The 22,864-nt window shown below is 57.5% G+C and overlaps 1 protein-coding gene across 1 annotated transcript in view; it reads right to left on the reverse strand.

The window, feature by feature from the left end:
• ADAMTS2 (ADAM metallopeptidase with thrombospondin type 1 motif 2) overlaps nucleotides 1-22,864 on the reverse strand; it is a 205,562-nt gene that overhangs the window by 72,821 nt on the left and 109,877 nt on the right. The window contains exon 4 of the mRNA XM_069468315.1: nucleotides 13,122-13,324. Coding sequence (XP_069324416.1) covers nucleotides 13,122-13,324 — 203 coding nt within the window. The remainder of the gene's footprint in view (nucleotides 1-13,121; nucleotides 13,325-22,864) is intronic.

Genomic DNA, 22,864 nt, shown 5'->3' on the forward strand with positions numbered 1-22,864 from the left:
TTTGGTGGCAACTCTACGGAGCCTGTACTGTGTGTCGGGGACTTTGCCAGATGCTTTGAGTACCTTGGTTAGGGTGGGGGTAGCCGGCAGTGGCCTGGGAGAGGCTGCAGTCAGGGCACAGGACCCGCACCAGGACCCGCACCGGCACACCTGGGCAGCCCAGGTGCGGAGCCCGGGCCGGGCCTGCCCACACCCACCCCCCTGCTGTCAGGGCCCCGGGCATCCCCCCACCGTGAGGAAATGGGGAGGGACCCTGGCAGCGCAGGCTCAGACCTAGCAGACACCGAGGACGCCGGGACTAAGAGTCGGGCTGTCACCTCGCACTGCGCCCCCGACATGGGCGGGGCTCGCCGGGCGCCCCGAGCGGCCCTGCTGGGGCATCGCCAGCGCCCGCGAGTGTCGTGCGCCCAACACAGCCCTGCCCGGGAGTGCGATCACCTAGGGCTTTCTCACGCCCAGAACTTGGTGCCACCGCAGGTCCTCCGACACACGGACGCGGTTCTGCCCTTCCGTGCACACACGGCACGGGGCCCTGCGCTCAGTTCCTTTGCCAGCCCGGCGGGCGAGAGATGGATGAGCACGTTTCAGAGCCTGCCCTCTGCTACGCAGGAAACCCAGACCCGAAAGGAGAGGGGCAAGGGACTCGGGGCACAGGGCCCTGACCATTTCTGCGCGGGTCAGAAGGGCCGCCGGGCAGCCCCCAGGCCTGGGCCCCTGCCAGGCACGGGCGGGGAGGGGCTGTGGGCGGCCCCCGTGCACGAACTGCCACCGCGGCCTTGTCTCGGCCACAGCGCGGTTCCCCTGGGCGCACTTCAACCCTGCGCACATTCCATGGACCAAGCCGTGTGGACTGGATGCGTCCCTCTACCGCACCATCGTGACCTCAGATCACCTCCACTGTGTGTCAGACGAGCTGCCCGTCGCCCCCCCAGGCAGGGCGCCCTCCCACAGCCTCCGCTGTCATCCTTGGCGCCCGGCACTCCGCCAGCCGCCACGCCTGCTCTGCAGGGGCCACCCCCCCCCCAGCTCCCTGTCTGGCCAGCTTGGGACCTCCAAGGCCTCCCTGCCCCACTCGCCCGCACCTGCCTAGGCTGCTTCTCCAAGGCGTGGCCTCTTCTGCACACACCGTTCCCTCCGCACAGAATGCCGCCCGCCCCACCTCCACTTGGGACACACCAACTCTGTGACCAAAGCCCACTCAGAGGTCACCCCGCTGTGACCCCCCTCCCCAGTGAGACAGAGGGCACTGACCGTGCCTTTGGCTGCCAAGGCCCTTGTCCTTCTCGCGGCACTCAGGAAATGGCGTGCCCTGTGCGGGCCAAGCTGCTCAGGGACAAGAGCCGGCTGGGCCAGCTTCGCAGAGTCACAGACCGCGTGAGCAACAGCTGCTCCTCGCCCGTCGGCTCCGACCTTCCAAGGCCTGTGCCGGTGCCTCCGTGCACACAGCAGCTCTCCCCTCCTGCACCCGCAAGAGAGCCTTGTTGCCCCTCCAGTGGGGAGACTGAGGCACAGAGAGAGTGAGCCGCTCACGCCCAGGTGGAAGTGGGAATTGGCAGAGGCTTTGCAGAGCGATTTGGCAAATCTGTTAGAACTAAAAACTGCGTCCCCGTGACCTGGAGTCCAACACCCGGCACGTCTGACCGGGCAGCGCGGCCCACGGATGAGGAGGGGCACGAGGACACCCTGCTGCTGGGAGTTCCTTTCCACTGACGGGAGGAGCCCGTTTTTTATGGCAGCCTGTGAGGCCATAGTCATTTTATGGGAATTCATTTATTCATTGATTTTTAATTTTTTTAGAGACAGGGTGTTACTCTGTCACCTGGGCTGGAGTGCAATAGTGCGATCGTGGCTCACAGCAGCCTTGAACTCCTGGGCTCAAGGATCCTCCTGTCTCAGCCTCCCGAGTACACAAGACTACAGGTGCATACCACCATGCGCAGCTAATTTTTTAATTTTTTGTGTAGACTGGGCCTCACTGTGTTGCTCAAGCTGGCCTTGAACTTCTGGCTCCAAGCAATCCTCCTGTTACGGCCTCCCAAAGTGTGGGATTGCAGTGCGAGCCAACGTGCCTGGCCTACTCACTTATTCATTCTGAATATGTTTACTGAACACCTACTATGTGCCGATCCCATTGCCAGGTGCTAAACTTGAAAAATCAGGTAGGTAGACTCTGAACCTAATCTGTATGCCACAGTTGTGGCACCGCTGTGGGGTGCCACCCCAAACCCTCCCGAGACACAGCAGCAGGGCCCCAGGCAGGGGAGCATGAGCCAGGGCAGCTCGACTGCAGCTGGCACGGGGACAGCCCAGGAGGGGCCGAGGGCAGGGGTGACAGGAGCCTTCTGCTCTTCTGGCTCAGCTGTCACCTTCTCGCTGGAGCCTGCACGAGACAACCTCTGTCGCTGCCTCAAGCTGTCACCAAGGAGTGGCGATGCCTGGTCCTCCTCGTCCACAGGGACTCTGACTCCCGCTCTGACAACTGTCAGCTCCCCAGGGGAGGCCAGCACAGGCTGCCCCAAGGCTTCCTGTGTCAGCCGCCAGGAGGCCTCTCAGAGGAGGGGGCGGCTGGGGCGAGGCCTGGCGGTGCCACACATTTCAGGGAAGCAGCAGAGACGAGAACAGCCTGCGGTGCCCCCGTCAGCATGTCCTCCACCCTGCGACATAGTCACTGGGCTTTTGGCCACCCCACCCCACCCCACCCCGCCCCTGAATGGAACAGGAGCTCCCTGCGGGCCGGCCCCCACTTGCTCGCTGCGACATTTCTGCCACCCAGACAGCAGCTGGCACGTAGTAGGTGCTCGATAAATATGTGCTGAGTGAGTGACTGGGTGGGTGGGAAGGTGAATCTTAGAACAAGAAGACAGGATAGATGGAGAAGCCGAGGGAAAAACCAAGAGTCGCAGAAATACACGGAAAGACAGCTTTGCGGGGAGAGCCCAGGGGTGTCACGTGCCCTCGGGAGGTCAGGGAGGGCCAGATGACAACATGCCTTGGCATGTCCTCAGGGATTCGGGAGTTCTCATTCGCCAGGCCAGAACAGTGGGGGGAGGCCTGCACCAGAGGAGGGGTGTGGACTCATCTCTGTCCTGGCCACGCTGCCCGACCTGGCCTTCGTGGCCTCATCCGGGACAGGGAGGCTCAGGGGCCGGGGCAGTGCGGAGAGACCATGGACGTCTCGCTTGCACAGGGCCGGCACGCGCAAAGCCAGCCAACACCAGCTTCTCCCTCCTCAGGCCGTGGGGAGACCTGCCTCAATGACAGAGGCATGAACCCCAAACTTCCTACGAGAGATGTTTCTATCTTTTTAGACCCCAAAGCAACCTCGTCCCCTGCCTCTCCCACGCTGTGCTCCCGCCGGGCCCAACCCACACCTCGTGACTCGGCAATGCTGCTGGGCCTCCGCACACGCTGTGCCACCATCCGGGGCCTTCACGCTGGGGTGGCCACCCAGGCCTACGTTCAAGGAGCCTTCCCTGGCCAGCCACCCAGGTGCCCTTCCCTGGTGAGGTCGCGCGCGCAGTGACTGGCGTGTGAGCACTTGTCCTGATGCGGCGTCCGGGGCCCAGAGAGGGGCCGGATGCAGACCAGGGGCTCAGGGTCTCGCTGTGTTCTCCACGCTTGGCGCCTGCCGCGGGCTTTCCTGGTGTTGGACTCGAGTAACGCTCACAACTATTCCCCGTCACCGGCACGGGGGGCCAGGCAGTCACCTCTTTTCTCCTAGGTCAGAAAGAACATTCTGGCTCCCAGCACGCCAGACCTGTCCTGCAACCACGTTCTGATTCACCTGTGCAGCATGGGCTCTTAATTTCAATTTGTTGCCCACAATGAAAACTAATTAGATTTCCTATAAAAACTGGATTTCCAGCTTCTCATGGAAAAGAGTTCGTGGCAATGGGCCTGTTTATTCCTGTGTGACCACAAGTGAGTGGAACCCAGGAGGGGAGCTCCAGGCCGTGGCCTCTCGGGCGGCACCACCCTCACCACCCCCTGGAGCTTGCCCCACCCGCGCCCCTCCTGCCTGGCTCCCGGTGGCATCTGAGAGTGCGGCCCTCTCCTAAGCGTTGTACGCAACTTCACGTGCCATTGGCCCTGACAGCGGTAGCTCCTGGTGGCACACGGGGCTGGGCTCGCAGGCCAGCGGGACAAGCATGAGGAACAGAAACAGCGCTGGGAACACCCCTGTGGCCCACGGCACCAACAGACCCCGAGGCCTGGGACGCTGCCGGCCCAAACCCAAACGTGCCCCCTTGCCCAGAAGCCCTACTTGCCTCCCCTCAACTTCAGGGGACCAAGTTGTCATGTCCACTTTCAGAGATGCTTTTCTCTTTCCCAGGAACCAGAGCCAGGGACACGTGAACAGGACGCAGGGCAATGCCTTCCGTTTGGCTGGTCTGCAGCGCTGGGGCCAGCTCACAAGAGTTCCCGCGACCCTCAGAAAGCATTCCTGCCCGGCCACTGCCTTCCCCGCCACCGCCGGCCCCAGCATTCCTGAGAGCGGGTGAGGAATTGGGCCCATACGCCTTCTGATTGTTTGCAAACCCTGGCAAGGCTTTAGTAAGTCCAGGCCAATTTCTGGATTAAATTAGAAAAGAAAAGAGGAAAAATATCTGAATTCTGGCACAGAGAGAAATCATTCATTAAAAAAAAAAAAACTGTTTAAGAACATACTGTACAGAGGATCGTTCCCATGCTAGGAGGGATCAGAGGGTATAGCCTTGACTGCGAAAGCACAGAAGACCCTCGGATCCCCTACTTTCTGTAGGCCCAAGGAGCGTGTCTGCCCTCAGCCAATGAGATGATCTGGGGGCTCAGGAATTCTTCCAGAACATAAGCAGTTAACATAGCTTGGAGAGATTGCTCTGCTTGCCCAGAAATCTGTTCCTCCTACTCTGGTGTTTTAAAATGGTTAAGATCAGCTCATGCTATCCTTTTAAAAGATAAAGGTTACCAAAGTAACCTCACAGATCCTTTGAACTGGCAGGACTAGAGTGGTGGTGGCGGTGCTGGGGTCTGAGCAGGAAAAGGGAAGAGATCAGTGCAAGCGTGAGGCCCCTGTGGTGGCCTTCAGGAAAGGGCTGTTCCAGCTGCATGGGATCAGAGGACTGAAGAAGGCAAGTCTGAGCATGTCTGCTGGGGGCTCCCCGGCGCTTGTCAGGGACCATGCAAACCTCTGCGGCAGCTCAGAGTGTGAGGGAGGAGGTAATGCCTCCCGTTTAAAGATGAGGAAAGCAAGTGCAGGGAAGGAAAGCAACTTTGCCAGGTAGGTAAAAGCCAAGATTAGGACCCAGCTGCTTCTGACTCCATAGCCAGTGGCCATCCTATGCTCAGTGCTCCCTGACACGGACACCCAAGTGCACCGATGGGGTGAGATGCACATGCTAACGTTAGAGGGCCGGGGCCACATCTCAAGGTGGGCACTAAACAAGTAGAGCTCTTGACGGTCTCACAGCATGTTTTTTCTTTAGCACCAGATAGGGACTGTTTTCAGCTCTGTGGGCCACGTAGTCTCTGTCACAACTACTCGACCTGCTGTTATAGCACAAAAGTGGCCCTAGGCAATTCATAAATGAATGGGTGTGGCTGAGTTCCAACAAAACTTTACTTATGACCCTTGGGTCATAGTTTGCCAACCCAGCTTTAGAATCTCCAATTTATCTTGAAAAATTCACATGAATTTTGCTTTAACTAAGTAATATGTCCGCATTTATTTTCACATAAAATTGATATTTTGGCCAGGCGCGGTGGCTCACGCCTGTAATCCTAGCCCTCTGGGAGGCCGAGGCGGGTGGATCACTGGAGGTCAGGAGTTCAAGACCAGCCTGAGCAAGAGTGAGACCCCGTCTCTACAAAAAACAGAAAAATTATCTGGGTGTGATGGCACAAGCCTCTAGTCCCAGCTACTCAGGAGGCTGAGGCAGAAGGATGGCTTGAGCCCAGGAGTTTGAGGTTGCTGTGAGTTGTGATGATGACACTGCATTCTAGTCCTAGAGACAGAGCAAGACTCTGTCTCAAAAAAAAAAAAAAAAAAAAAAACAAAATTAATGCTTTAAAAAGCTTGCCAGCCACAAAAGGTGGCACTTCAGGAGGACATGTCTCACATCTGTCTTGTGGTCTCAGTGGCCGATGGCAGGCCTGAGAGTAGGTGTTTCCAGTAGCGACGGGCCGGCCGTGGCCTTGCTAGGAGCTGCGTGCCACCCGCCCCAGCAGTCTGCCTCCCGTCTGCAAGGAGTGCAATCCGCTAGGGGCTTGTACTGGCGGCTCTAGGTCTTTGTGGATCCCGAAATCCAAGCAACACAGTCAGGCCTTAGGCTTCTCAGGGAAGAGTAGAATTGAAATTAATGCTTTAGTTAAATACTATAAGTCATAATTTTCTTGAAGTCTTGGCACAGGTAGAGTTTACTTTTAAAAATGTGTACGTAAACATGTTACTTTAATAATGGTGCTGGTCTTCCCCTCAGGCATTCATCCTGCCTCCCAGGTACCTGAGCCTGGAGGAGAGTCGCTGTCTGTGCCTGCTTAACAGCTGGCCCGTGTCCTAGCATGGCAGCGTGGCCACCAGGCACACACACACTGCCACAGCATCTAGTTTGCAAGCAGACAGCAGCCCGTGGGCTGACAGAACAAGTGTGAGACCATGTGACAAACAGCTAAGCCCGGGGGCAGTGCAGGCACGTCTAGCAATGCAAGTGCATCCCACCTGGGAGCACTCGCTACGGCAGGGATCACACTTCCAAGCAGCAAGGGTCAAACAGGACAGCGGGTCCCCAGTGCCGCGAGAGGACGGGCGCAGAGGGGTGCCCTCAGCCCCAGGGCCGGCCCGGGGTGCTGGGGAGGATGGCAAGAACAGAATGCAGGCGGAGGGAGACCCAGGGTGGAGAACTGCCCGTTCGGGGACGGCCTGGGGGCCAGCAAGGCTGGGCGGCCACACATCTGCTCACACCCCATCCTTACAGCACTGACAGTCTGGGGAGGGAGACCCCTCTGCCTTCAAATGGGGGGATGAGGATGGGGGCTCTCAGGCGGGCATCCCCGAGGGGTCCCAGCCTCTCTGGCCAGGCTACGGGCTGCCAACCCGAGGAGACTGGGCCCGTCCTAGGTTTGCCGGCAACCTCGAGGGCTGCCGAGGCTATATTGCAGAGGGCCTCGGAGGACAAGGCCACCACGCCGCAGCCTGCCCCGTGCTCAGAACACACCCACGCCCTCTCAGACACAGCCTGCTTCCCCTGGGCAGAAAGCTGAGTACAGAGGCAGCTTCGCGCTGAGCCTCAGAGGTGTGTGGCCATGGACAGCCGTGGGCACAGGGCACATCCAGGCTGTGGGCTTTGAGCGCAGGGCTCAGGTTCCTGGACGTGCCCTGCAGGCTGGGCTGGCTGCTCAGGCGAGTGACCAGGGTCCCACACTCGGAAGGGCCCTGGGCTCGGGCCTTAACACATCACAGCTGCCGTCTTGAAGTTCTCCATCGTTTCACCCCTGAATGTGTTTTGTAACTGAAGCCCCACGGGACAGTGGAGCACAGTCCCACCTCCCCAGGACAGGTTCTCAGCTGCCCCTGGCAGGTGCAAGGAGGGGTGCGGCAGGCACACATGCCCCACGGCGTCTCAGGGCAGGGAGTGGCGGCCACACACCTAGCACTGGCAGCGAGTGGGCACGTCTGGCAGGCGGCCAGCCAGAGCCACTTCTCAGCAGACGCAGCCTCCCTGCACCCTGATTTGACTGAGTGACGCCGGCACAGAGATGGAGGGAGCCCCGGCCACCTGCCCTGCGCTGGAGCAGTGGACAGGTGGGAAGGGGATGTGCCTGCTCGACGTCCCCAGAGCCCCGCGGCCAGGGCAGCGTGTACTCCAGTGGTGGCTGGCAGGCAGGGGGAACCGGCAGCTGTCAGAGCCTGGTGGGTGCAGTCCCCATTGCTGGGGGACCCTGGGGCATCTGCAAAGATCTAGTATGGTGAGAACCCCGTACCTGAGGGAGCAGTCCCTCAGCCAGCTCCATGGGGGGTCCTCTCTTCCTCCTTCCAATCTTCCTGAGTGCGGCCCGTGCTTGTCTTGAACTTCTGGCCAGCCTGACGCACCCTCTGGGGATGAGCCATGAAATACAATTTGCTCAATTTCGGTGATTCTGCACACAAGTTAAATGTTCGAATATTTGCATTTAAAATAGACGTTGCGGCCGGGCGCGGTGGCTCACGCCTGTAATCCTAGCACTCTGGGAGGCCGAGGTGGGTGGATCGCTCAAGGTCAGGAGTTCAAGACCAGCCTGAGCAATGAGCGAGACCTCGTCTCTACTAAAAATAGAAAGAAATTATCTGGCCAACTAAAATATATATAGAAAAAAAAAAAAATTAGCCGGGCATGGTGGCGCATGCCTGTAGTCCCAGCTACTCGGGAGGCTGAGGCAGTAGGACTGCTTAAGCCCAGGCGTTTGAGGTTGCTGTGAGCTAGGCTGACGCCACGGCACTCACTCTAGCCTGGGCAACAAAGCGACACTCTGTCTCAAAAAAAAAAAATAAATAAATAAATAAAAAATAAAAATAAAATAGACGTTGCACAATTTAAAGGTGAATAGTAAAATTCATGCTAATAATCTAAAATTCCAATTTTTCTTTACTTAGAATGACATTAAAAAGCAAATAAAAAGCCTTGACAAGTGGAGAGAGGGAGACCGAGGAAGAAAAGAAAAGGCTTTCCATGCACCGTCTGTGGTACTTCTTCCCGCGTTTTGAACAAGAGACCCCGACTTGCATTTTGCATGGGCTCGGCCTGCAGGCCAGCCTTCCCCTCTGGTGATGTCCCCACGGTTCTCACGGCAGCCAGACGTGGCCAGAAATAACGGCGGATCTCACAGAAGCAATCTGGCCCTTTGAGTTCTCCCTCCGCCCTTCCGTGCACTCTGGGGGACACTGTGGGTGCGGCAGGAACGGTGGGCTGCGCGGGCAGGGCCAGGGCTGGGGCTGGGGGGACGCGGCGTGCGGAGCAGAGCGCGGAGGACTCCTGGGGAGGGCAGGAAGCCTCACGCACCTCGCCCAGGGGAGGAAGCGGGAGGGGAGACTGCAGGCTCCGACCCACACAGAAACGTAAGCCCCCGAAAACTGTCACAAGCAGAACAAAAGTCAAACAACAAAACGGGGGCAAAAATTTCTCACGCATACGACAGACAAAGAGTTAACCTATTTGAATGTAGAGAGTCTTCAGATTAAAAAGAAAGAAACTAAAATTCCAGTAGAATAAGGGGCATGAATAGGCCAATCACAAAAAATAAAATCATATGTTTTAAAATATATATAGTATATTTACATATATTAATAAGAATATAGGCCGGGCTCGGTGGCTCACGCCTGTAATCCTAGCACTCTGGGAGGCCGAGGCGGGTGGATCGCTCAAGGTCAGGAGTTCGAGACCAGCCTGAGCAAGAGCGAGACCCCGTCTCTACTAAAAATAGAAAGAAATTATCTGGCCAACTAAAATATATATAGAAAAAAAAAATTAGCCGGGCATGGTGGCACATGCCTGTAGTCCCAGCTACTCGGGAGGCTGAGGCAGAAGGATCGCTTGAGCCCAGGAGTTTGAGGTTGCTGTGAGCTAGGCTGACACCACAGCACTCACTCTAGCCCGGGCAACAAAGCAAGACTCTGTCTCAAAAAAAAAAAAAAAAAGAATATATATTAATATATATATTCTTAAAATGCAACCTCATTACCATGAAGTAGATATAACTTAAAACAAAAAACTATTAAATTACCACAGCTAAAAAGGACTCAGTGTTGTGAGGAGGGGTGGAGACTGACATTTGCCCAGTGGAGCAGGAACAGATGAAACCATAACAGAGAACGTTCTAGCACAGAAAGCTTTGAAATGTGCATATCTATTTACCAGGGGCTCCACTTTTAGAAACTCAATTCAAGGAAATAATTAAGGTTGCATGATAAATTCAGCTATAAGGATATAATACAGTCAGTGGCATCTCTGACTTCTAATAGGAAATAAGTTTTGTTATACAAATATGTCTCATAAATAGTGTTACATAAAAAATCTGCTATAGTCATATGGTGCAATATTATGCAGTCATTAAAACCAGGTAGTAGATAATTGCTGGGAGAAAACATTCACATACCTACATGAAATTTTCCACTGTAAATAATATATTGTCTGTATTAAATATAGAATATTTCAATAAACAAAAAAATGTTACTTTTCTAGATTTAAGGCGGAAAAGAAGGAAACCAGACCGCGCAGGACAGGTTCTGCAGAGGGTGTGGGAGGGGCTGGTGGGTGTTGGGTCTGACATGGGGAGAGGCTCTTCGTGCGCTGGTGGCTATCACAAAACGCTCAGCAAACATTTCCAACCCTTCTCCCCTCCAGCAGGTCTGAGAGGAAGACATGTGCAGATGGATTAATTTCCATTTTCCTATGAAAAAGGGGAATAAAGTGTCTCTGGTAGTTTCCCATTGCCCTTGGAGCCATGTCCAGTTCCTTCTCCACATCTGGAAGCCCACAGGGACTGGCTTTGCCCACATTCCTTATCACACGAGCCTTTTCTCATTTCTTCAAATGTGCCAACCCCATTCCTGCCCCAGGGCCTTTGCACTGCCCATTCCCTGGGCCTGGAACACTCTCCCCCATCTCTTCCCCGTAAGACTCAGGTCTCAGCTCCAGCGCTTCCCCTGTGCACCTGACGTCCTTCCCTGACCATCGTCCTTCTCCATCTCGTGGCTACTTGATTTCTTTCATTGCATTTATCATGATCTGAAATGATCCCATTTGTTTTTCGCTTGAACACTGTCTGTGTCCCCGCGCCAGGTGGCACTCAGGTCAGAGGCAGAGACACCCCAGCGCCCCACCCGCCTCCCAGAGCCCCAGGACCCTCTGCCACCGCCCTCTGCCTCTGCAAGACCCACGGCTGTGCCTGGGACACGCACACGTTCAATAGCTGTTTGCCGAGTAAATACACCACAGCTGCGAGACGGGGAAGAAGACGCGGCCCAGATACTCTTTCTCAGTTCCTAAGGTTTACCTCCTAAAACCCTTGCCTTGTTGTGATAAAATTAATTTTGATTTAAGAATTTTTATATTTCTCATGCTTTTCTAGAATAACCATCCCATTATCCAGAATGCGGGTACAGTTAGATCAGAAGCGTTTGAAAGAATGAATTTAAGTTAGATGGCAAAACCAAGAGAAAACTCTAGACTTCCTCCAACCAGCTCTCTGTGACAGAGAGACCCTCCATACCACACCAGGGAAAAGGCCTCCTGAAGAACTCTCCGTGGACACCCCAAGTGCACTCAGACTTTCTGGTGGACTTCTCAAAAACGATTCCGATATGCTGTCACTAAATTAAATATTGTCACCGTCAAGATAACAAAACCATATTTTATTTCAGACTGAAAACATGTTCACTATATTTAGAGAATGAAAAGCAACTTCACCTATATTATCTCATTTAATCCTCACTACAATCCCCAAGATGGAAATTATTGACCCATTTTAAAGATGAGAAAACCGAGGCTCAGAGGACGGAAGCCGTGTTCCCAATGACACACCTGGAAAAGGTGAGGCCAAGAGTGGACCTGGGACTAATTCCAAGCCCAGTTCTTTTTCGCGCTGGGTTGGAAGGCAAGATAATGCTGGGGGAGGACATAACTCTGCACTTGATCTTAGCCAAAGGGCCGAGGCACCGTGGAAGACGTATTCTGAAGGCAGATAAGATCTGCCATCTTGCAGACTCTGTGTGATGATTCCCTAGGATAATTAGCTTGGCAAGTGCCTCGCAGGGACCTGGCACACAGACACATACTAGGGGCTCAATAAATGTATCCATTATGGTTTCATTGTTACTATTTCATTAAAGGTACATTTCAAAAATAAAATGAGAATGAGTGTGGTGACACTCTCCAAAATGAAATGCATCTGCAAGCGCAGTGGCTTCGGCCCCCTCTGCACAGGAGAGGGCTGCGCTCCAGAGGGCTCGCTGACGTGCCCACCGCAGGGCAAGGGGAGGGTGACGTCGCAGGTAGGACCCTCTCTGTCCAGCGGTCAGCGCACTCGCAGCCTCCCTCCTGCCCCGTGGGTCTTTTCGCTGCGTTCCCAGGGGCTCAGCACTTGGCCCAGACAGCAGAGCTGAGCAGCCAGTGTGAGCAGACCTCTGCACCCCTCGCTGCCACCTCCAGCCGGACCCCTGCGGGACCTCGTTCACCGACAAGCTTCGACGTGCAGCCCCGTGGCTTCAAACTTCCCACTTGCCCCCCTTCCACTCCACCTCCAGCCCTCCCCAAACCTGGCTTCCTCCCACTGATGCCCCCCCCCCATCTACCTTCCCGACCACAGCCTGGACCTCCCTCCCGACCCCTCTTTGCCCCACAGAGCTATGCTGGGCCAGCCCTGCTTGCCGGGGAGCCTGCGTGCTGCGGGGTGGCGGCCACATCCTCACAGCAGCTCTGATGGCGCAAGGCGGAGAGAGGGGACGGGTCTGCACGCAGCAGGGCAGGCGCCCGCGACCCGTGCCCTGTTCGCATCCTCGTACCTCCTGCCCAGGCTGGGGGCTCTGGAATGCGGTGCGGCGATCCTTTAATTTCCTGGTAGTAGCTAGACAAGGGACAATACCCAGGAAGACGGAGGTGACACACAGACTTGCAGGGAGAAAGGGATGCCCTCTGCGGTCTTCGACGAGAAGCCCTGGACTGGCGTCCGTGCGTCCTCCCCGCCCTGACACACACCGGTCTCCCCTTTTCACAGGAAGTGGGCTGCGGTTCGGAGCCAGCAGACGGCAGGGGGTGAATAACATCATTCTGTGTTTTACTTTTAGGTTACTTTTTACATAAACGAGGTTTCCTTTTTAAATAATTTTAACTTTTAAAAATGTCAAACATCAAAAAAACCTTGGTACACAAATGACCGGAGTTTGTGAAAAATTGCCGCAGGGTGTAAACAGCCTTGCCACGTCCTAATTACCCCCAATTTGCAGAGGAGAAAACTTGAGGTTCAGTGAGGTCAGTGGGATGGTCAACTCTTGTCACTGTGGCCCCAGAGAGCCTCCCTGTGACAATGTTACCGCTGACAAGGAAATCAGCAGAGCTTCGGACAGCGCGGGGACCTGGCCATGGGCCCCGCCCGCCCCGCCCCGCACTTACGATGTTCATGAGCGTGAGCAGGTACTTCTGCACGTGCTCCTTCCCGTGGAACTGGACCACGGAGTCGTCCACGCCCAGCAGGACCTCGATGTTGTAGTCGTCGTCGGCAGCGTGCCTGCGCGCCCGCGGCCGCGAGCTGTTGACGCGCTCCTGTAGGACGCCCAGGGCTCGGCTGAGGCTGTCCAGGCTGGCACGGGAGTCCCCTGGAAGGAGAGGACACTGTCTTCAGCAGCAGCCCGGGCTCCCAGGGACATCACAGCGGCACAAAACCCCGCTCACATGCAACTCAGCACCGACCAGGCGCCAGCTCAGCCATCACCTCGAAACTCCCAGCACCCGCACCGAGGGCACCGCTGCCCCTTCACAGAACAGACTGAGGTCCACACAGGGCAGCAGCGACTTGCCAAGTCGCCTCAGACTCAGCAGTGCTCAAACCAGCACCTCCGCGGCTTCCAGGCCAGCTCTTTCCCAGCCCGTGGTGGCACCTCCAGCCACAGCAGAGGCCATGGTGCCCTCCGCACGAAGGCACAGGCCTGCTGAGACCGCGAGACTCAGCCCAGCACAGTGGGGGGCCTTGCGGAGCCCGGAGCTGGCACCTGCCACAGAGAGCCCGGGCAGAGGGGCCTGCGCAGCCCGAGCGGGCGAGGGTACAGCCACCTCTTCCCACCCATTCGCACACTCGCACACTCCTGAAGGGCTGAGTGCCAAGACTAGTGTCCCAGGTGTCACTGCCCCCTTATAACTGGGGAAACCGAGGCCCAGCCTGGGCTGTGTGTGTCTCCTCAGGCCACAGCAGCCTCCCAGAACGTTCTGCTCAGCCCCCCACTGAAGCACGGCCCGTCATCCTGGCCAGGTCCGTGCCCTCCCATCCTGGGCCAGCACCTCCTGTTTGCCCTCCCCGGGGGACCGTACCCTCCCTGGTCTGAGTTGTGCAGGGACCTAGATCGGCCCCTCCCGTGACCCCTTCACCGCAGTCTGCGGGCAGGCACTGACCTCCTGCCCCCACAGGCCCTGCGCTGGCCTCCTGGGGCAGCCACGCTGGGGAGGGGGCCTGAGGGGCCTCAGGACGTCCTCCCTGCCACCAGCACAGCTGCAGCTTCTGTCTCTGTGTCTGCTCCCTCCGCGGACCAGAGCTCCAGTTCCCAGCCCCCCAGGCCTGCCCCTCAAGGTCACCTTCAGCATCAGTGGTGGTCCCAGACCACACTGCCCACTGCCTGCTAAGCCCCAACGCCAAAGTATCTGGCAGCTCCCCACCCCTTGCACTGAGCTCCGTGTCTGACCCAGGTCCCCCGCCCCAGGGCCCTGCTTCTCCATGACATTCCCTGGGCTGGTCTTCCTGGCTTGGGAAGGACACAGGCCCACAGGTCATCCAGACACCAACAACTTTTGGGGTGCAGGCCACGCCCAAGGCCCATGCAGCTGAGGGCGGAACCAAGAGCTCAGCTCAGCTGTCCATACCCCTGCAGCACCACCTCTCTACAGAGTCTTCCAGAACAACTCCTCCCACTTATCCTCAAAGCCTCCTACCCGCTGCCTCCTCCAGACAGGGACAGGCACTCCCTCCATGTCAGGGGGACCCATGACAGGCCCTGGGGGTGGAACCAGGCCGCTAAAGGCAGCATGGCTGCTCGGGGACAAGTGAGGCGGCCTGGCCACCCTCAGCCCTGGCACACACCTCCTTACCCAGTGCTGACAGCAGGTCTCTCCAGTGCAAACTGCTGTCCCCATTTTATAGATGGGGAGACTGATGGAACCCCCGTGTGGCCAATTTCAGCCAGGAGCTCTCTCCCCTCCCCCTGCTTCCCATCTCACACAAGACAAACTGACCACTAAGTTTCAGGCGCGAACCTGCCACCTGGCTGGGGGCAAGACAACACCAAGAGGGACAGTGGAGGCACGGGGCAAAGGAGAGGGCTCGGACGGAGAAGAAGAGCACACGGGCCAGGGCTGAGCACTGCTGGGGTGCCTGTGCCTTCTGGGGTCCCTGGCCCCTCAGCTCTACAGTCCCCTGTGTCGCCCTCATGCACACACACGCACACGTGTACACACGCATGCACACACATGCAGGCAGGCATGTGCACACAGCCGGGGCTGCCCCAGGACGCTCCAGGGCCAGGCCGGCCAGCGGCCCTGCGGGCAGTGCTCACGCGGAGCTGCCCAGCCTGCCCGGCTGCCTGGAGATGATTCAGGGCCATTCGTGCCGTTCCCAGAGGAAACGCCAGCAACGTAAACCTGACGGAGGTTGAGGAATTGCCACTCTATTTTTATACATTTATTTCTTTGCATTTCCAACGAGCAGAGACAGCTCACCTTCAGAACCACCTTGGGAAGCAGAAGGATGGTAATTCCTGTGGGAAAACTCTTCCCCGGGGGAAGAGACTAGACGGTAACCTCTGCCCTTGTCAATCTAGGGGTCACCCACGGGCAGCCCCCAGAGCAAAACCAAAGCACAGAGGTGCTTGTGAGGGTCACAGTGTGTTTAAAAATTCCCTATTTGGTTGACAGTATTTGAAAATTGGGAGATTTCACATTTTAAAAAAGCTAGAACATCCAGCTCCTCTTGAGGAATTAGGGGGTGGGGCCTCCCGAGGGGCACAGTAGGTTGTGTGCCATGGCCACACCTAGAGACAGGATGCACAGGGCTGGAGCCACCAGGCCACCTGCCTGCCACCCTCAGTGCCCTCCTGGCCCTAACCCCAGAGTCCTTGTGAGTAACATTCCCTAGGGGAGGCCTGGGGCTGCCAGCAGGCCAGTGCTGGGCTGGGGCATGTCTTGAAGCCCCCTATGCCCAGCAAGCATCTTTAACTAAATGTGTGTTACATGCCCATTAAAAACAGCAAAGTTTTCTAAAGATGCTTTAGAAATGTCAATTTCAACTCAAGCAGAATTATCACTACGGCTGTCATTATTTTAATTGTGATCATTTTGGGGGATGACACAGACATTACATTCTAGAACACTCCTTCTCTGCCAAGGCCCAGCCCCTGTAGAGATGCCCCAAAGCCCAAAGGCAAAGCGGATGAGAGGAAGACAGGCGGGTGACAGCCTTGCCCTGAGTCTGGCCCCTGGAAGCTTCAGTCTTGCTCAGGACACAGGGCGGGACAGCGGGAGCAGACCCAAGGTCAGTGGGGTCTGCCCGGCCCCCAGGCCTGGGGTACACAGCCCTGACCCCACCCTTCTCTGTCCCAGCGGGACCTGGCAGCCAGGCTGATGTCTCACCTTGTCAATCACTGGCCACCTCAGTCTTCCCCACAACAGGCTTAACCCTGAAGCCCGGGCCATGGAGAGACCCTGACCACACTCTGCTCCTAGCAGGCCTGTCCCCAAATAGTGTCTCGCTACAGGGAGCTCTGGCCAGTGGCTCATCCCTGGGTTGGCTTCATAGTCAGTCATCCCCTTGACATCAGCTTGACCTTGGGCTCTGCCCACCTGCACTGGGTTGCCCACGTGGTCTCCCCAGGAGCAGGCTATTCGCTGCTCTCTCCTGCTCCCCCAGGAGCCCCGCATTCTTGTGTCTGGCCATGCTAAGCCACAGAGACCAGAGCTCCCGTGGCCTTTGCTCCACCGTCATTAATGCACCAGGCCTGAGGGATGAGCTGTCAGTGCTGCCCGTCTCCTGCGGAGGCAGGAGGACACTGCCCTCGGGCTTACTGCCCTCTGTGTGCAGCCTCCCCACAAGATGCTGCTGGTCCCCCCGGGGTGGCTGATCAACCGGGACCCCAGCAATCATGCCCAGGTGGGCTGCAGCTCCCCTAAGGGGAGGTGTCTGTAGCAGGACCCTATCTTCGAAATGGGTAACCAAAGGGTTTTTAAGTTCCTGGCATTCCCTGTGCTCAGGGCCCCTTCTGGATGGCAGCTGAGATGTTTTTTCTCATGCCTTGGCCCAAGGATGACATAGCAAGAGGCAGATCTGAGAGCCATCCCTAGTTTTAGAGTCTAGAATGCAACGAAAAGGCTCCACCAGAGAGTTGATCAACAGCCTGGGGGAAGGACAGGTGAGGGGAAGCAGAATTACGTCCAGGGAATCCTGAAGCAACTGCCTTCAGGGCAGCGGACAGGTCCCAGGGGCCAACTCACCCACAGTCCCAGAGAGCAAGGGGTGCCCGTGGGCCGAGGGCTGCACCTGCCTGTGTCCTAGGAGTGCTCCATGGCATCCGAGTCTTGGGGACAGGGGCGTGCACACAGCCCTTTGCAGCGAGAAAGCTACACCCCGTCCCACCCCTGCAAGCAGCCTGAGCCCACAGCAAGGAGGACAGTCCTCACCGTCCTCATCATCACCCCCATTTTCGCCTCAAGGAAACAAGCAGCAGAAAGACGAAGTGACTTGGCCAAGCCACACAACTAGCGAGGAGGAGTGGGGACCCGAGCCCCTGCCTTCGGAGTGGCTTCTTCTCCAGCACCGAGGGTTGATGTGGCAGAAGCAAAATTGGTAGAAACATGTGCTTAGACTGGAGAAGAGGAAACCTGGGCCTGGGTCTGTGCACCTGGAGCACCGCGAGGCAGCGCCTGCCCTGCGCGGTCAAGGGCGCCCAGGCCCTCCCCGCCCCGGCAAGTGCCGCCCGTGTCCATGCCCTCGCTGGCTGCCTGCGCCTGGGCCACCTCTTCTGCCGCCGCTGTGGCTCTTGCCCAAATTCATCCCCCAACCAGGCCCACAGGAGCCCCTCGAAAGGCCCAGAGGGAAGGGAACCCCCTTGCCCCTCACGTTGTACTGGGCTCCTGAAGACAGAGTGGCCGCCAGCCCCACCCGCCTCCCCATCCCGCCCACACCACGGGCAATGATGGGGCAGGTGCTAAAACCCTGAGACGCTCCGCTGTCCCCTCTCCACGGAGTGGCCGTCCCCTCACCCTTATCCTTCAGCTGTCAGCGGAAATGTCAGCTCCTGAGGGAGAACATGCCTTGTGTCATCCTAAATTGAACAGCCCCTCCCCCAACTTCTGCGTGCCGGGAGCCCGCCTCTTCCTGTGACACACCACCACGTGCAGCGCGGATCCCGTCTGAACACGCCCGTGCACTAACCGCCTCCCCACCTTGGATACTGGCCCCTGGAAGACAGGGCCATGGGGTCAGACGTGCCTCGGTTGCCTCACTGCCCCACAGCCGTGCGGGGTAGAAGAGGTGCTATGGGAGTTCAGGCCCCGCACAGGGGAGGTGGGGGGCCTCCTGGGAGCCGAGAGCTGGGCTGGAAGGAGGGGTCGGGGAGATGGGACCGGGAAGGCCAAACCAGGCTGGGGGCAGGGAGGGGACAGGAGCAGGAGGTGGAACAAAACCCAGCTGTAAATTATCTGCAAGAGGCGCAGCTAAAACAAATGGGGAGAAGCAGCATGTACCCCGTAACTGCCAACAGAAGGAAACCAGGCACTGTAATGTTCACGAGATCAAACATAATCCCAGGCATGCAAGGGCACAAACTGATACGACAAACAATTCATCAAGAACTCTTTGATCACCTTAGAATGGTTGCTTTACACAGGGAGAAAAGAGAGGAAAGAGCAGTCGGGGATATAAATGACTTTGTTTGTTTTAATGTCCTTAGGACAACTGGTTAGTAGGAAGAGATCAAATTCTGACCTCATACCTTGAGCAAAAACAAATTCCAGGCCCGGAGCGGTGGCTCACACCTGTAATCCTAGCACTCTGGGAGGCCGAGGCGGGAGGATCGCTTGAGGTCAGGAGTTCGAGACCAGCCTGAGCAAGAGCAAGACCCAATCTCTACTAAAAATAGAAAGAAGTGATCTGGACAACTAAACATATATAGAAAAAATTAGCTGGGCATGGTGGCGCATGCCTATAGTCCCAGCTACTTGGGAGGCTGAGGCAGGAGGATCGCTTGAGCCCAAGAGTTTGAGGTTGCTGTGAGCTAGGCTGACGCCATGGTACTCTAGCCAGGGCAACAGAGAGTCTGTCTCAAAAAACAAAACAAGAAAAACAAAAAAAACAAAAAACAAATTCTAGGTAGATGGATGATTAAAATGAAGTCATGGAAGTGCTAAAAGAAAATATACCTAAATGCCTGTTTTTTTGTTTTGTTTTGTTTTTTTTGAGACAGAGTCTCACTGTGTCACCCTGGCTAGAGTGCAATGGCGTCATCACAGCTCACTGCAGCCTCAAACTCCTGGGCTCAAGCGATCCTCCTGCCTCAGCCTCCCGAGTAGCTGAGACTACAGGCACGTGCCACCACGCCCAGCTAATTTTTCTATTTTTAATAGAGACAGGGTCTTGCTCTTGCTCAGGCTGGTCTCAAACTCCTGAGCTCAAGCGATCCTCAGGCTTCCACCTCCCAGAGTGTAGGACTGCAGGCATGAGCCACCGCACCCGGCCCTAAATGCTTTTTTAGGATCTTGCTGTTGGGCAGGCTTTGGGTTCCAAAACCAGTGCTTTTTCCCAGGTCCCGCCTTGGCTGCCCTGGGCCCTGTGAGCTGTTCCCACTGCCCGGCCTGTGCTGGCTGAGCGGCCTGTGCGGGCGGACAGGCACGCACACTGGGCTAGGGGAGCGCATGAGGCAACAGGCACACAGACCTTGCACACAGACAGAGGTGCCATGCTGCTGCCCCGACCCGTCAACCATGTGGATGAGAACAAGTCGCTTTCCCTTCCCAGTGCTAAGGAGTCCCCAGATGTGAATCCCTACAACTGCCCTGCAGAGCAGGAACCACCCTGTCACCCAGGAAAGGAGATGGAGGCTCAGGAGTCAGAGGAAGGCCAGAACGCCCACCCAGCTCCTGCTCACAGCCTCGCCGCAGGCTTCCGCAGGGGCTGCCAGCCTGCCCCACGGGGGCCACCGCCCCGGCCACCAGCTGCCCCTCGGACCACACTGGGAGCCCCACCCGGGGAGGTCATCTGGAGGAAGGTCATCCCCTCCATTTGTTAGCTGCCTGGAGACAATCGCTCCGAGACTGCACATTCCCCTAAAGACGATCATTAAGACAAAATATGTTTATGTGGAAGCACAATCAGGACGCAGCAGACAGCCCCGACGGGGAGCAGCAGGCTCAGCCCCACGGGGGCCGTCAGCACAGAGCCCCACTGGTGAGCTTTATTAAAAGAGGCTCATTATGATTATTTCATCCCAGTCTTTTATAACCTTATTACCAAATCTGAATTAATTTCTGCAGCTCCAACACATCCAATGACATTTTTACGACCCGAGGTGGGACGGAGGAGTGTCGAGGGGCTCCCGGCCTGGCGGTCAGGACCGCACCAGTAACAGCTGCACGGAATCTCCCGGACGAGAGCTGGGCGTTCCCTAAACCACCACGGAATGGGCTGCCCCCAGATGGAACTCCAGCCCGGCCTCCTCAACCTCCCAGGGCTTCAGGGAGGAAAAGGGAGCTCTGGAGAAGGGGAAAGAAACTTCCTCCGGCTGCTCTCTCCGGGCCAGTCCTCAGGACGTGCCCTCCCAGGACAGAGGATGCTCCTCGGTGGTGGGCGTAGAACATCCTGGCCTGCCCAGCACCCCCCTACCTGCCCTCATGGAGCCACCTGGACTTGGGCACCATGGTGACCTGTCCCCTTCTGGGCACTCTCCGTGCTTTTCCTTTGGTGAACCACCTCCCCTCTCCCACCCATATTGCTCAGGGGGAGCCAACCCCACTGCACCCCCAGCCCCAGGAGTGCCCTCATGGCCCAGCCAGGTCAACGAAGCCCGACGTCCTGTGTTTGTGTGTGCAGGAAGACACACTTGCTCACTTTTCTCTCTGCTGGGTTGCTAAGCTGGAAAAATATTGGGAAAATATTGCCCTAGGGCTGCTGGATGCGTCCTTGTCCCATGAGATGCAAAGGTAAGAGATGAAGAGAGCAGGACCAAGTCACCCCATTTAGGTCCCCACATCCAGCTGTGGCTGAAGCCCATACACCCCTGGACTTCCCAGCTCTTTGAGTCAATTCATTTGGCTTTCTGTCCCCTGCAACCACAAGAGTCCTAACGTGACCCCCTTCCGCCCCCGCCACACACACGGACACAATCGTATGTGCTGGCCTGACCTAGACACCGTGGCTCGGTTTTGGCATCAGACAGTGGTGCCACTGTTTTGCCCTGTGCCTGCACCTCCCACTTTCTGGAGGGACCCCAGTGAGGAGTGAGCAGTAGGCCTGATGGGTATTTAAGGTCTGTGGCCAGCAAAGGGACCAGACTCTGGCTCATCCCCCAGATGCACGTCTGTGGGAAATGACGCTGCAGTGGTGTGAGGCCACCGAGGCCGGGCCCAGCCAGCAGGGCCATGCTGACGACCAGGAGCTCCGGGAGCCCCTTGCGGCCTCCTGCTGCAGGGCTTGGTGCCTGCTGGCTTGCAGCCCTCACACAGAGGTTCCAGAACAGCCCTGACTCCCCTTCCCCCAGGAATTGTCTGGGCTCCTCCTTACCTGCCTGCGCCCCGGCACCATCCTCCAGTGGCTTCTGCAGTGACCCCACCCCTGCCCCAAAGATTCACAAGGGCTCCTTTGGCAGCCGGGCCCAGGGGCCTCCAGGAGCCGGGGCAGGAGCAGGGCCTAGCTGCGCCCCACCCCGCCCAGCACCTGCTCAAGCCCGGGAAGGTGCCCGGGACCAACCGCAGCCTCCGGGGCCGAGAGCCTCCTCCTTGACGAGCAGTTGGCCTGGGGAAGGGAAACTGGCCCAGAAATCCCCTCACGGCGCTGCCCGGCATGCAGCGGCCAGATGGTGGGAGCCAGTGGAGAGACTGGTGGATCTTTGTATGAAAATATTTACTGTGAACTTCAGAACAAAACACAGACACCCACAGGTCCCAGCAGAAGGGAGGATTCCCAGGGATTTTGTTGAGAACGTGGAGGAGGCGGGAGGCTGGCAAGGCAAGTGGTGTGCTGATGGGCAACGTCGCAGGGCCCAGAGGCTTCTGCCCATGCACAGCCTGCCAACACGCGTCACGGGCGGGGAGTCCCCGTCACCACACTGGTACACGCTCCAGAGTCCCTGATTTGGACATCTGGCAGCCTCCCGGCATTGCCCCAAGAAGGCTCCTGGCCCCTCACACTCGGAATGCCCGGGACTGAATGCCTCCCCGCCTGCACCCACCTCCAGCTGCACTGCCCGCCTGCTTGGCTGTGCCCCGTCCCCTCGGCATGGCCCTAGCACCTGCTGCCAGCCGGCTCGGCGCCTCATCGGTCTCCACATTCTGCAAATCTGAGCGCTGAGGCATTTCTCTCTGCCTGCCAACCGGTCTCCCCTGCTGGGCCCTTCACCTTCCCAGATGTTGAGCCCCGTGTCCGGCAGGGTGGTCGAGAGCACTGCAGGGGTGGGGGTCCTGGTCCTTTGGGAGGACCTTGGTGCCAGCATATGCAGGAGGTCTCAGAGCTGATGTCGCCTGGCCCTGCGTGAGCCCTCTCCTGCCAGCTGCCTGCCCTGGCTCCCGGCCCCAGCCAGGACTGGGCTGCCCCTGGTGCCTCTCCTGCTCCCGCCCCCCTGGCCTGGAGCCAGGCACATGCTTCTCCACACTGTGCCACCCAAGCCACCTTCCTACGAGGAAGCATTCTCCAGATGCCTCGTCACACCCTCTGCTGGGCACCGGGGGCTTGACAAACCTTCTCCCATTTATTTTTCACAGCAGCTGGTAGGGTGGGCATGGGGCCCCTCTTATGCAGATGAGGGAACACCCAGGGACGGCAGGCAACAAATGCCTGCCTGGCGCCAGCATCCGGCTGGGCCACTGCACCCCGAGCCTCCGGCTGACCCCTCAGAGGCAGCTGCATTTGGGCCCAGCAGGCAGGAGGGAGCTGAAGGGACCAGGGCCCC

This window comes from Eulemur rufifrons, chromosome 5 (genome assembly GCF_041146395.1).
Source record: "Eulemur rufifrons isolate Redbay chromosome 5, OSU_ERuf_1, whole genome shotgun sequence".
In the NCBI taxonomy this organism is placed as follows: Eukaryota; Metazoa; Chordata; class Mammalia; order Primates; family Lemuridae; genus Eulemur; species Eulemur rufifrons.